General features: G+C 28.3%; 1 protein-coding gene across 1 annotated transcript in view; it reads right to left on the bottom strand.

The window, feature by feature from the left end:
- Positions 1-303: 303 nt before the first annotated feature.
- Positions 304-15,043, bottom strand: part of LOC130238839 (AT-rich interactive domain-containing protein 5B-like) — a 41,852-nt gene continuing 27,112 nt past the window's right edge. The window contains exons 3-4 of the mRNA XM_056469954.1: positions 4,313-4,547; positions 304-350 (exon numbers count right to left, since the gene is read on the bottom strand). Of these exons, the coding sequence (XP_056325929.1) occupies positions 304-350; positions 4,313-4,547 (282 nt within the window). The remainder of the gene's footprint in view (positions 351-4,312; positions 4,548-15,043) is intronic.

Here is a 15,043-nt window from a genome sequence, read left to right as displayed (position 1 = left end):
TTAAAGGGGCTAATAATTTTGACCTTAAAATTGATTTGAAAATTTTTTTAACTGCTTTTATTCCAGTCGAAACAAAACAAATGAGACTTTCGCAAGTACGAAAAATATTAGGTAATACTGTGAAAAATTCCTTGCTCTGTTAACATAAATTGGGAAATATTTGAAAACGAAAAAAAATCATAGGAGGGCTATTAATTCAACAGTTGACTTCAACTGTACATATTATTTTTGGGTGTTAAAAACTATTGCAAATACCAGTAAACTGATTATTACAAACCTTAAAAAAATCAGTTTGAAAGTGACTCATTTAAACACTCCTTTTATCAAGTTTGCATCTGACAGAGAAACTCCTGCAAAACAAATCAAAATGCAGCCAAAATGACAAATTTATAAGGTTGTAAAAGCACACAATGTGCTAAACACACACTCTTGGATTACAAACATAGCCTGCAAATATAACAATTGATGTGACATCCCTCCTAAACCTATTATTCACTGCATTTCCATAATGCAGAATCTGACCCTGTTTTGTTCAGCTATCAGGCCATTTTAGTACTATAAACAGGGCTTGCAAAACTGCTATAGTAAGCTCCAGTTGGGCTACCAAAAATGTATCCACCCTGCCGTTGGGCTATCTTAATGGGAGGGGAAATACAGCAGATTTCAATGCTTTTGTAATTGTTTTATGTCATTTTCAAGCCTCGAGGAGCCCACTATAAATATTTGTTTGAATAGCATTTGTGCTAACTGTCAAAATAACCTCTACTTTAGGACCAATTTTGTAATTTAGTACCAATTATAAATTAAATTAAATTAAATTAAATTAAACTAAATTAAATTAAATTAATTAAATTAAATTAAATTAAATTAAATTAAATTAAATTAAATTAAATTAAATTAAATTAAATTAAATTAAATTAAATTAAATTAAATTAAATTAAATTAGGGTTAGGGTTAATTTAATTTAATTTTAATTTAATTTAATTTAATTTAATTTAATTTAATTTAATTTAATTTAAAGAAATTAATTATAATAAATTACATTTTTTACAGGTTTTCACATGATTTTTTTCTAAGGACAATTGAAAACTGAACTAAATTAAATAAATTAGTTATTTGCCCAAGAATATATGTAGCCTATAATGAATTCCTATATAACCTTTTATTTAGTAAATGTTTGCACTTATTTTTATTTAGTAAACAGCATCTCTTCTATTTGGGCCAATAATCTGAAGAGTACCTGTCCAAAGAGCTACCAGGAATTTTGAAATTTTGCGAGCCACGATAATGCATTTGAATGTATATAGGCATATGTAAAAATTTGACAGCCAAAATTGAGCTAAAGTAAAAAAAAAACCTTTAAAGTGTTGCTAAATCCGACTAAACGTACTGTGCAATCACACAGGAAGCATAATCACACTGGGTGTGATTCGTCTGCACATTAATGAGCATTTACACACCATATTGTTCTCAGTTAATGAGAGACACAAACAAGTGAAAGAGGAAAAAAAGCGCTGAGGGAGATGAACACAGGCGACTGCCTGCCTGTTTAAACAAGTGTCACACTCAAACACTTTCTTGTTGTGTCTTGTACAATCACTTATGTTTCTCCTCACTGTAAAAAAATAGGTTTTGACGCTCATAAAAAAAAAGAAACATTCAAAGCGTGTTATTATGGAGGACTGCAGGTGGTTAGTCATGACAAACAACACACTGTGATTTCAAACGCTCACTGAACACACACTGCAATCAGAAACATTTGGGGTAATTAAAGACATTGTAATGTTTTTGAAAGGTGCTGCTTACAGTTGCCAAGTCTGCATTTGATCCAAAATACAGTAAAAATACTAACTTCACAATATTAATGCTTATTCTTAATTAGTCAAATAAGACTTCCTAATATATTTATATACAGCTGAAGTCAGAATTATTAGACCCCCTTTGAATTTTTTTCCCTTTTTTAAATATTTCCCAAATTATGTTTAACAAAGCAGGGAAATTCTCACATGTATGTCTGATAATATTTTTTCTTCTGGAGAAAGTCTTATTTGTTTTATTTCAGCTAGAATAAAAGCAGTTTTAACATTTTTAAAAGCCATATTAAGGTGCAATATTATTAGCCCTTTAAGCTAATATTTTCGATAAGTTCTACAGAACAAACCATCGTTATACAATAACTTGTCCTAATTACCCTAACCTGCCTAGTTAACTCTAATTAACCTTAGGTAAACCTTTAAATATAATGTAAAGTTGTACAATAAAAAATGGAAATAAGTAAATAAATAATTAACAACAAAATTATAATTTTGTAATCATAAAAATACATTTCTTAGAAATGTATTTAAGTTGTACATTAAAAAAGGCAAATAATTCAATAATTCAATAAAATAATATAAGTTTTTTTAAAAAGGTAAATAAGAAAATAAATAATTAAATAAAATAATAATTTTGTAATAGTAAAAACATATTTTCCTAAAAATGTAGTTAAGTTGTAAAATAAAAAAGGGAAATAAGTAAATAAATAATAAAATAAAACAATACACTTGTAATCGTAAAAACTGAATTTCCTAAAAATATAACTTAGTTGTACCACAAAAAAGGGAAATAAGTAAATAAATAATTAACAACAAAATTATAATTTTGTAATCATAAAATAAATTTCTTAGAAACATATTTAAGTTGTACATTAAATAGACAAATAATTCAATAATTCAATAAAACAATATTTAAAAAAGGCAAATAAGAAATTAAAATAATTAAATAAAATTATATTTTTTAAAAAAAGCAAATAAGAAAATAATTAATCAAATAAAATTATAATTTTGTAATTGTAAATAAATTACAATTGTAATTGTAAAATTAATTTCCTAAATTTTGTAATAAAAAAAAAAACTAAAAATGTAATTAAGTTGTACTTTATAAAAGGAAAATAAGACAATAAATGATTAAATAAAATAATAACTTTGTAATCATAAAAATGCATTTTTTACTAAAAGTAGTTAAGTTGTAAAATAAAAAAGTTAAATAAAAATTAAATAATTAAATAAAACAATAAGTTTGTAATCGTAAATATAAATTTACTAAAAATGTAATTAAGTTGTAAATTATTAAGTTGTACAATAAAAATACATTTCCTAAAAATGTAGTAAACTTGTACAATAAAAAAGGTAAATAAGCCAGCAAATAATAATTAAATAAAATAATAAGGTTTAAGTATTTTGATTACATTTAAATTTAATTTAACCATTAAAACAGGGTCTAGAAAAAAACACTTTTAATTAAAACAGTAAAACAGGGCCTAAAGTTATTACTTTTATTATTACTATAATCGTTTCTTTAGCTTTTTTTCTTTATTTTATGGTATCACTACTACCACTAACTCATGTTTTCCACACTATTTGATCAGTAAATGAAAAACTATATGATAGTTTAGAGCTTTACATTTAGATTATCATACCACATCATTATAATATGCTGATTTGATGACAAACAACCAACCAAACATATCAAATGAATGTGGTCTTGATGAACATAAGAGATGCTTTGCTAAATAAATACAAAATCTAATTTACTACAAGCCTTGACTGGTAGTGTATGTGAAATTTGCACAATTAACACTCATGTTTTTAGATCTTACCCTTCACCCCATGTTCTTTCCAGAAAATACATTTGCAATAAAGAAACCTACAATAATCAGTTTAATAATCGCCACGAATCAGAAACATGATTATATATGCTTATATGTGGCTGAAGTCAAAGTTATTAGCCCTCCCGCGAAATATTTATTCTTTTTCAGATATTTCCCAAGTTATGTTTAACAGAGCAAGGAATTTTTCACAGTATTTCCTATAATATTTTTTCTTCTGGAGAAAGTCTTATTTGTTTTATTTCGGCTAGAATAAAAGCAGTTTTTTTTTTTTTTTTATTATTTAAGTTCAATATTATTAGCCCCCTTATGCAATTTTTTATTGTCCACAGAACGAACCAATGTTATACAATGACATGCCTAATTACCCTAACTTGCCTAATTAACCTAGTTAAGCCTTTAAATGTCACTTTAAGCTGAATAGAAGTGTCTTGAAAAATGTCTAGTCAAATATTATTTACTGTCATCATGGAAAAGATCAAATAAATCAGTTATTAGAAATGAGTTATTAAAACTATTATGATTAGAAATGTGTTGAAAAAACTAATAAATTAGGGAAAAAATAAACAGGGGAGCTAATAATTCTGACGTCAACTGTGCATCTGACGTAGAATGGCATCGTGTGGCAAACAGAAGAGCGAGTAACGAGAGAAAAGCTGCTCTTACCGAGTTCAGCCTTCTCCTTGAGGACGTCCTTGAAGTTGAGTCCGCTGTTGAGCGTTGACTCTCTGTATTTGTGCAGGGCTTCTCTCTGGCCGTTCTTGCCCAGCTCCTTCAGCACACCGGGCTTCAGTGGGACGGCCTGAAGACCCTTCTTCCAGCTCCGCAAATCTGACACCATCCATTTCACCAGATCCTCCAACTTCACGATCACCTTCTCTGACACGGCGATAACTTCATCCTGCAGAGAGAGAGAGAGAGAGAGAGAGAGAGAGATGGACACAATCAGCAAGGTTGGAGGTGTAGTAAAAGTTCAGCATTTTTTATTTGTGTCCCACTCTGTGTGTACGTCACATTAAACAGCAAAATGAAAATTTAATACATTAATAATAATTATTAATAATAATAATAATAATAATAATAATAATAATAATAATAATAATAATAATAACAATATCCATCCATCTATCCATTTTCAACCAAATAAAATAAAATAAGTAATTTTTTATTAAAGTTAAATTAAGTTAAATCGAATTTAATAAAACCTAAATATTACTAATAAAATAAAAAGTATTTTTGAATACAATAACAATATCATCATCCATCCATTTTCAACCATAAAAAACAAAATAATATAAAATAAAAGTTGTTTATAATTAAAGTTAAATTAAATTAAAATTTTATAAAAAATTAAATAAAATAAAAATGTAAATTAAATTTTAAAAATATATATATTTTTTATTAATTTATTGTTATTATTATTATTAATAATAATAATATCATAAACCTATCAATTTCAACCAAATAAAATAAGTTATTTTTGATTAATTTCTTTTATAATAAATTAAAAATAAAATAAAAAGTATTTTTCATACATTTATTATTATTATTATTATTATTATTATTATTATTATTAATAATAATAATAATAATAATAATATCATTATTCATCTATTTTCAGCCATATAAAATAAAAGTTATTTTTGATTAAAATTAAATTAAAGTTTATAAAACTTAAATAAAATAAAATAAAATAAAAATAAAATAAAAAGTATTTTGATTATTTTTTTTATATTATCATCCATCCATCAATTTTCAACCAAATAAAATAAGTTATTTTTTATTAAAATTCAATTCAATTTAATAAAAATTTGATAAAACTTGAATAAAATTAGATAAAAAATAATCAAATGAAAATAAAATAAAAGTACTTTTGATTAATTATTTATTATTATTAATAATAATATTAATAATAATAATAATTATTATCATCATCATCAGCAGCAGCATCATCATCATCCATCATCCATCATCCATCCATCCATTTTCAACCAAATAAAATAAATAAAAAAACGTTTTTTTTATTAAAGTTCTATTTAATTAAATAAAAATATAATAAAATTTAAATAAAATTTAATTTAAAAAATAAAATAAAAAGTATTTTAGATTAATTATTTGTAAATAATAATAATAATAATAATAATAATAATAATAATAATAATAATAATAATAATAATAATAATAATATCATCCATCCATTTATCCATCCATTTTCAACTATTTTTCAACCATTATTAATTTAAAACCTCGAAACATTATACAATTCTGTGTGAGCCTTACACAGGTAAGTGGGCTTGACAAAAAAAAAGCCAGAAGAAAAAATATTATAGGAAATACTGTGAAAAATTCCTTGCTATGTTAAGCAACATGTAGAAAATATTTGAAAAAGAAAAAAAATTAACAGGAGGGCTAATATTTTTTATTCAACCGCATATTGTAAAACACTGTATAGCTTGCGCAATTGTAAATGCTGTATTTTGGAGAGTTATCCCACTATAATGCATCACGGCAGTAAACCAGGATTGACTGGGCAGACTTGCTTACATTATTAGTTTATAAAATTGCAGCAAGAGCTTTGCTTGTGATCTGGCAGAGGATAACAGAAGGGTCGCGGTTAGAGAGGGAATCTGGGGAACAGATGCGCTGGTGTTTGGCAGAGATCTGGATCCTGCACTTTCTGACTGAGCGAACAGACAACATTCACCAAACGCTTCCTTAACACTGTTTGCACAAGTCTGATTCAATAAAGTCGAGAAACAATCAGATCTTTTCTTCTTTTCTTAAAATAATTGTAAAAGAAAAAAAAACTTGTGTCCACAAAAAATAAAATAAAATAAAATAAAATAAAATAAAATAAAATAAAATAAAATAAAATAAAATAAAATAAAATAAAATAAAATAAAATAAATGCAACTGCATACTTGTGAATGATTGAGAGGATATAATAAAATAATATTAAATTAAATTAACTAACTGTATACTTGTGCATGGTAATTAAAATAAAATAAATGCAACTGTAAACTTGTGCATACAGATAATAAAATTATATTAAAATAATTTAAATAAAATGCAGCTAACTGTATAGTAGTGCATAGTTAAGACAATTAAATAGAATAACAGCAAATAATGAAATAATGAAATAAAATTATATAAAATAAAATGCAACTAGGTGACGCAGTGGCGCAGTAGGTAGTGCTGTCGCCTCACAGCAAGAAGGTCGCTGGTTTGAGTCCCGGCTGGGTCATTTGGGTTCTGTTTGGAGTTTGCATGTTCTCCCCACGTTCACCAACAGGTGAATTGGGTAGGCTAAATTGTCTGTAGTGAATGAGTGTGTGTGGATGTTTCCCAGAGATGGGTTTCAGCTGAAAGGGCATACGCCGCGTAAAACATGTGCTATATAAGTTGGGGGTTCATTTCGCTGTAGCGACCCCACATTAATAAAAGGAACTAAGCCGAAAAGAAATTGAATAAATGAATGAATGAATGAATGCAACTAACTGTATACTCATGTGTGGTTAATAAAATAAAATAAAATAAAATAAAATAAAATAAAATAAAATAAAATAAAATAAAATAAAATAAAATAAAATAAAATAAAATAAAATAAAATAAAATAAAATAAAATACAACTAACTGTATACTGGTGTGTGGTTAATAAAATAAAATAAAATAAAATAAAATAAAATAAAATAAAATAAAATAAAATAAAATAAAATAAAATAAAATAAAATAAAATAAAATAAAATAAAATAAAATAAAATAAAATAAAATAAAATGTATACTGGTGTGTGGTTAATAAAATAAAATAAAACAAAATAAAATAAAATAAAATAAAATAAAATAAAATAAAATAAAATAAAATAAAATAAAATAAAATAAAATAAAATAAAATAAAGTAAAATAAAATAAAATAAAATACAACTAACTGTATACTGGTGTGTGGTTAATAAAATAAAATAAAATAAAATAAAATAAAATAAAATAAAATAAAATAAAATAAAATAAAATAAAATAAAATAAAATAAAATAAAATATAAAATAAAATAAATAAAATAAAATAAAATAAAATAAAATAAAATAAAATAAAATAAAATAAAATAAAATAAAATGTATACTGGTGTGTGGTTAATAAAATAAAATAAAACAAAATAAAAAAATAAATAAATAAAATAAAATAAAATAAAATAAAATAAAATGCAACTAACTGTATACTTGTGCGTGGTTAATAAAATAAAATAAATAATAATAATAAAAAAATAAACAAAAAAAATAAGCTGTTTACCTGTGCATATAGATAATAAAATAATCTAAAAATAAATTAAAATAAAATGCAATTAACTGTATAGTTGTGCATAGTTAAGAAACAAAATTGAAAAAGAATAACATAAAATTCCCTTGTCCTTCATTCTGGCCAATCTGCAGGCAGCACTAACTTTCTGCTGAACAGACCATGTCTAATTACGTCCTCTTTAAGTAGGCCTGTTTCTTTTTAGGTTTCAGGCTTTTTTCCCCCCTGCTTCTATAGAATAGGTCCCATTGTCACGCTGTCAAGCAGACAATTTATCTCTCTCACTGACAGAGTAATGGGAGCAAAGTGGAACTTTACTTTAGCTCTCTTAACTGTTCCGTATGAAAAGGTTTATGAACTTATCAAGATGTACAAAGTAAAGGGGTTTGGCCTTAATAAAGCAGCTAATGGAAGGATATGATTGAGTTTTACTATGATTTCCGTATAACTTGCGTGCATTCCTCAAGGTTTACATTCCTCTGGAACATAAAATAATGCAAATCAAAACCATTTGATCTCCCCTGGTGGGTCATGACCTTAAAACAGGAACACAAGATGCATATAAAAAACAACAACAGCTATGTTAAAGTCAAGAAAATAAAATAATTTTGTATTAGAATGACAAAACTAAATAAAAAAACTTAAATAAATAAATAAATAAATAAATAAATAAATAAATAAATAAATAAATAAATAAATAAATAAATAAAACTAAAACAAGACAAGACAAGACAAAATTAAACATAAAATAAAATAAATGCAACTAATAATATAATTGATAAATAAAACTAAGTGTACGGCTTTAACTGTTGTATAAATGTGTGTATTTAAAATACGAATTAAAAAAATATATGCAACTAATTGAATGCATATGCATAGTTAGTAAGATAAATAAAAATAATAAAATGCAACTAATTTTACAGTTGTGCATAGTTAAGACAACAGTTTCACGGTATTCTGCTCTAAAATAAATTCTTTTTAAATGTCTGGGTAAAAAACTAAAACTTTTTCCCCTTTTAACACAGTATATTTTATTTTGAGAAACGTAAAATATTTTGGAGCAGTAAACATGTTAGGCTAAATAATTCAAATGAGTCATTGAATTCTGCTGTTTTCATTTGTTTCAAAAACACTGATTTCTTTAATATTTAAAACGGCATCTTTAGATATCTTTTCTGATGGAGATACTGTTTTCCTGAAAAACAAACAAAAAAAACATTTGAACAAATCTTACATATACCACAGAAATGGCATAGCAGAAAATTATGGCAATTTTAAAACCTTGACTTTTTCAAACTGCGGTATACATTGAAAATGGTTATCGTCCCATGCTTAAATGCAACTAACTGTATTCTTGTTTGTTTTAAATAAAATAAAATAAAATAAAATAAAATAAAATAAAATAAAATAAAATAAAATAAAATAAAATAAAATAAAATAAAATAAAATAAAATAAAATAAAATAAAATAAAATAAAATAAAATAAAATAAATCAGTATACTTGTGCATATGGATAATAAAAAAATATTAAATTAAATTTAAATAAACTGCAACTGTATAGTTGTGCATGGTTAAGACAATTAAATAAAATATTGATAAATAATTAAATAACAAAATAAAATGAAATAAAATAAAAACAAACAAAAAATACATTAAATTCAAACAATAAAATTATTTTGTGTTAGGATGACAAAACAAAACAAATAAACTAAAACTAAAATAAAACTAAAAAAACTAAAAACTAAAACTACAACAAAACAAAAAATAAATAAATAAATAAATCTACAAATTAAAACTACAACTAAACAAAATAAACTAAAACAAAACAAGACTAAATGAAACAAAACAAAACAAAAAACTACAACAAAACAAAACAAAAAAATTCAAAATCTGTTTGTTTTCTTTTAATTATGTAAACCATAAAAAACAACTAAATAAATACTTTCAGGAATATAAAATATAAGTTATCAAACACTCCACAAATTGTTTTCATCCCTTTATGACATCCATCCCTTTATAACCACTGTGTACCCATCTTCTGATGGCTACTTCCAGCAGGATAACACACCATGTGATAAAGCGCGAATCATCTCAGACTGGTTTCTTGAACACGACAATGTACTCACTGTACTCAAATGGCCTCCACAGTCACCAGATCTCAATTCAACAGAGCACCTTTGGGATGTGGTGGAATGGGAGATTCTTATCATGGATGTGCAGCCGACAAATCTGCAGCAACTGCGTGATGCTTTCACGTCAATATGGACCAAAATATTTCCAGTAACTTGTTAAATCACTTTTGAAGGTAAAAGGGGGTCCAACCAGGTACTAGTAAGGTGTTTCTAATAAAGTGGTCGGTGTGTATAAGGAATAAGGATACTAGTAAGGAATAAGGATACGGAATAAGGATACTATTAAGATGTTTCTAATAAAGTGGCCAGTGAGAGTGTGTGTGGATAAGGGATAAGGGAATAAGGCAAAGCTAGGATAGCAAAATAAAAAAAATAAATGAAGTTACTAATTAACTCACAATAAATATGCACGGCTAAAGTAGAAAAATTAATTACAAATATAATAAAGTAATACACATAGGCATGTCAAATATACACTCCACATATCATATGTGTTTACTTTGAATGTTGCACAAAATAACTATATATGCAAATATGTCCAAGTATAAATATATGTGCAGTCAGAAAACCAAAATACACTCGGCATAAATGCACTTTTCATTTTGGTATGGTGTTAAGATTGCAGCTCACTAACAACCACAAATCTGGGTCATGGAGCAAAACCCACTAATTTAAATCACCTTTTTTTAACCACCAGTGTAAATAGAAAACGGCTGTGAGTGCCTCGAGATTGCACACCTCCAAATGTTCAACCGCAGAAAAATGAATCGAACCTCTTCATAATGACCATCGGAGCGCACAGGCATCTGTTTTCACACGTCTATAAAGCTAAGTGGGTCAAACACTGTTAATCCTGATGGCGACACAGCAAAAACTTTACAATGAGATCATGTGGCCTGCTCCGCTTTGAAGCTCGAACTGAAATATTGCTGCATTGTGTAAATTCATTTAGGAGGAAACAAATAAAACAATAAAAGAGAGAGAGAGAAAATGAACGGAACAGATTGGATTTCTCGTCTATTATTAAGTGGTGTTATGAAAAAGATCAATCAAAGGTTTTAAAGGGGGCATATCATGAAAATCTGATTTTTTCCATGTTCAAGTTTTATACTCTAATCGGGTCCCTGGTGCATCTAACAACCCTAAAACATGGAAAAAAAGCAACCCAGTTACTTCCAGGTAAGCCTTTGTCTCCCTAAGTGACGTAAAAAGCAGATACTAAAGAGACAGAGTGATATGCATCATAATCTGAAAGCCACGCCCACCAAGGGGGAAACAATCCTACTCTCTTCAATTGCTATTTTTCCATCCACCTATTATTATTATATTTTACACCTTTTTTTCTATTTTTATATTTTGGAATATCGCATTTAAAAAATGCTTCATGGAAATTGATTATCAAATTTGAAAATTTAAATTAATTTAGGAGGAAACAAATAAATCAACAGAAGAGAGAGAGAGAGGGAGAGAGAGAGAGAGAGAGAGAGAGAGAGAGAGAGAATGAACGGAACAGATTAGATTTCTTGTCTATTATTAAGTGGTGTTATAAAAAAGATCAATCAAAGGTTTTAAAGGCGGCATATCATGAAAATCTAATTATTTCCATGTTTAAGTATTATACTGAAATCGGGTCCCTGGTGCATCTAACAACCCAGAAAACATGGAAAAAGACAATCCAGTTACTTCCAGGTAAGCCTTTCTCTCCCTACGTGATGTAAAAAGGAGATATTAAAAAGACATAGTGATGCGTGCTGTAATCTGAAAGCCACACCCACTAAGGAGAAAACAATTCAACCCTCTTCAATAGCTATTTTTCCATCCACCTTTTTTATTCTTTTTGTTTTATTTAACACCTATTTTTATTCTATTTTTATATTTTGGATTAACCCATTAAAATTTTTTGGGAGTTTTGAACATGTAAATTCATTTCGAAGGAAACAAATAAAACAATAAAGGAGAGAAAGGAAAAAAAATGGAACAGATTGGATTTCTCATCTATTATTATGTGGCGTTATGAAAAAGATCAATCAAAGGTTTTAAAGGGGGCATATCATGAAAATCTGATTTTTTTCCATGTTTAAGTATTATACTGTAATCGGGTCCCTGGTACATCTAACAACCCAGAAAACATGGGAAAAAGACAATCCAGCTACTTCCAGGTAAGCCTTTCTTTCCCTAAGTGACATATAAAGGAGATAGTAAAAAGTGATGCGTGTCATAATCTGAAACACACGCCCACCAATTGGGAAACATTCTAAACATTCATTTTCTTTTCAGCTTTGTTCCTTTATTAATCTGGGGTCGGAATGAACCGCCAATTTATCCAGCATATGTTTTACGCAGCGGATGCCCTTCTAGCTGCAACCCATCACCAGGAAACATCCATACACACTCATTCACACTCACACACTACGGACAATTTAGCCTACCCAATTCACCTGTACCGCATGTCTTTGGAGTTGCCGAAAACCGAAGGAAACCGAAGCACGTGGAGGAAACCCACGAGAACACGGCGAGAACATGCAAACTCCACACAAAAATGGCAACTGCCCCAGCCGAGGCTCGAACCAGCGATCTTCTTGCTGTGAGGCGATCGTGCAACCCACAGCGCCACCGTGCTGCCCCACAATCCAAACAAAAACTCTAAATTATTTTTCCATCCACCTATTTTGATTATATTTATTCTATTTTACACCTATTTTTATACCCGTTTTGAAATATCTCAAAAACTGTTTAATGGAAATGACAAAATGCATATCAATTTTTTAAAATGTGCACAAAAAAAGTAAGCGCACAAATGAGTAGGATAAACGTTTTATCTGATAGAATAAATATGCATAAACTACGATGGAAATGCGATGGATTTACAGAATAAATACCAGCATGTGCGTCAAATAAGTCTAAATAAAGACTTTGGCTGAGGGAATTTATTATGACCAAAACAACATTTCAATTATTTTACAATGTGGTCGGTCCACTGGTTTGTTCATTATCCCATTGTTGACTTTTTTTATCACGTGATCTGTTATATAATTGTTTGTTTTTAGTTTTTTTAACAAAAACAATGGTGAAACAAGTTGTTAGCTACATTAGCTATAAGAACAACACAATATTTAGTTTCAGCATCAATATCGCAATGTGATCACTTGCAATAGTCACATCGCAAGGATACACAATGTTGAGTCTGGATTAGAATTTATCATTTTGCAAGTGTTTTTAAGACCTGTCACTGTTTGAGGGTTTTAAAAGCATTCAGACATAAGAAAATGTACCGTTTCTTAACGTATAAGACGATTTATTTACTTTAGATGTTCAAAATATTAGTTAAAGAGATTTTTATAAAAACATCATGTTAAACTAAAGTGTGAAGGCTTAAAGTTGATAGGAAATGAATTATCTTTAATTTCATTAGCATAACATATTCCTAAAGCGTATATAATTGATATGGTACTTTAATGAGATTTGTATGTTGATTATGAAAGGTAAATCGCGGAAATTCTGCTAAAGGTAGCCCAGCTTTCGCAGTATTCGCAGGAAATGTTAAGAGAAAGCCAATATACATACAGATCCTCCCTCATCAGAGAAGTGGTAGAAAGTAGACAATAGAAACATGTGTGACTGAAAACACACTCCATGTGTGACTGGGAATGTCTTATTTGTTCACCTGTGATTAGATTGATGAAATCGCATCTTAATATTAGCAGGTATAAACAGCACGTACATGATCTCTCTCTCTCTCCCTCTCTCTCTGGCACAGATGATTCAGTGGAGGGACTAGAAAATCTAACATGGAAAAACGGACAAAAATTCGAACAAATATTGCATTGCAAAAAGCGAATCGATTTTAAACTTACGCCTTGACATATCACCATGGAATAAGTGATATAATCAACGGCTTGCTGTGCGTTAAAGGATTGAATGCCTCCACGTCGTGCATTAAAATCCTTTAACGCACGGCAAGCTGTTGATTATCCCTTATTTTACATTTAATTATTCAATCACTGTATACCTGAATACATTTCGACTCTTCGGAAAACAAATGGCTGTTTATTTATTTAGTATATTTTTCTTTATTGAATTCATGCTTGTAGGTTGTTTATTCTATTTTATGACCTCCGCTACAGAATCGTCCCAACAAATCAAAAATGATAAGATTCTTTACAAATATTTATTCAACTCATCTAGTGAAATTGTATACATATCGCAATTTATCGCAGAATAAAAACATATCGCAGTCTGTAATTTTTCCAATATTCAGAATCAGAAATCAGAAAGAGCTTTATTGCCAGGTATGTTCACACATACGAGGAATTTGTTTTCGTGACAGAGCTTCTACAGTGCAACAGGATTACAAAGACAGGACAAAAAACAAATAATAAATATATTTTTCAAAAAATAGAAGTAGTGAGTGCAAATATACAGATTGACAAGTGTATGTACGTGTTTATTACTATATACAACGTTATATGTGCAGCTGCTATGTGCAAATTGGCATGTAAAGTGTGTTGTTAAATAAGTGTATATGTGTATAAAAGTGTATAGCAAGTAGTGATGTTGGTTCCACAATTATTATCATCAAGTGTTCATGAGATGGATTGCCTGAGGGAAGAAACTGTTTCTGTGTCGGGCTGTTCTGGTGCGCAGTGCTCTGTAGCGTCGACCAGAAGGTAAAAGTTCAAAGAGGCAGTGTGCTGGGTGTGAGGGGTCCAGAGTGATTTTGGCAGCCTTTCTGCTCGCTCTGGATAAGTACAGTTCTTGGGGAGTAGGAAGGGTTGTACCAGTGATTCGCTCAGCAGTCCGAACTATTCGACGTAGTCTTTGGAGATCGTATTTAGTAGCTGAGCTAAACCAGACAGTTATTGATGTGCAGATGACTGATTCGATGATGGAGGTGTAGAACTGTTTCAGCAGCTCCTTTGGGAGTTTAAACTTCCTCAGCTGACGAAGAAAGTACAGCCTCTGTTGAGCTTTTTTGAC

The sequence above is a fragment of the Danio aesculapii genome, chromosome 12 (assembly GCF_903798145.1).
Source record: "Danio aesculapii chromosome 12, fDanAes4.1, whole genome shotgun sequence".
NCBI lineage: Eukaryota > Metazoa > Chordata > Actinopteri > Cypriniformes > Danionidae > Danio > Danio aesculapii.
The sequence above is the reverse complement of the archived record's forward strand: the minus strand, read 5'-3'. Positions and strand labels throughout refer to the sequence as shown.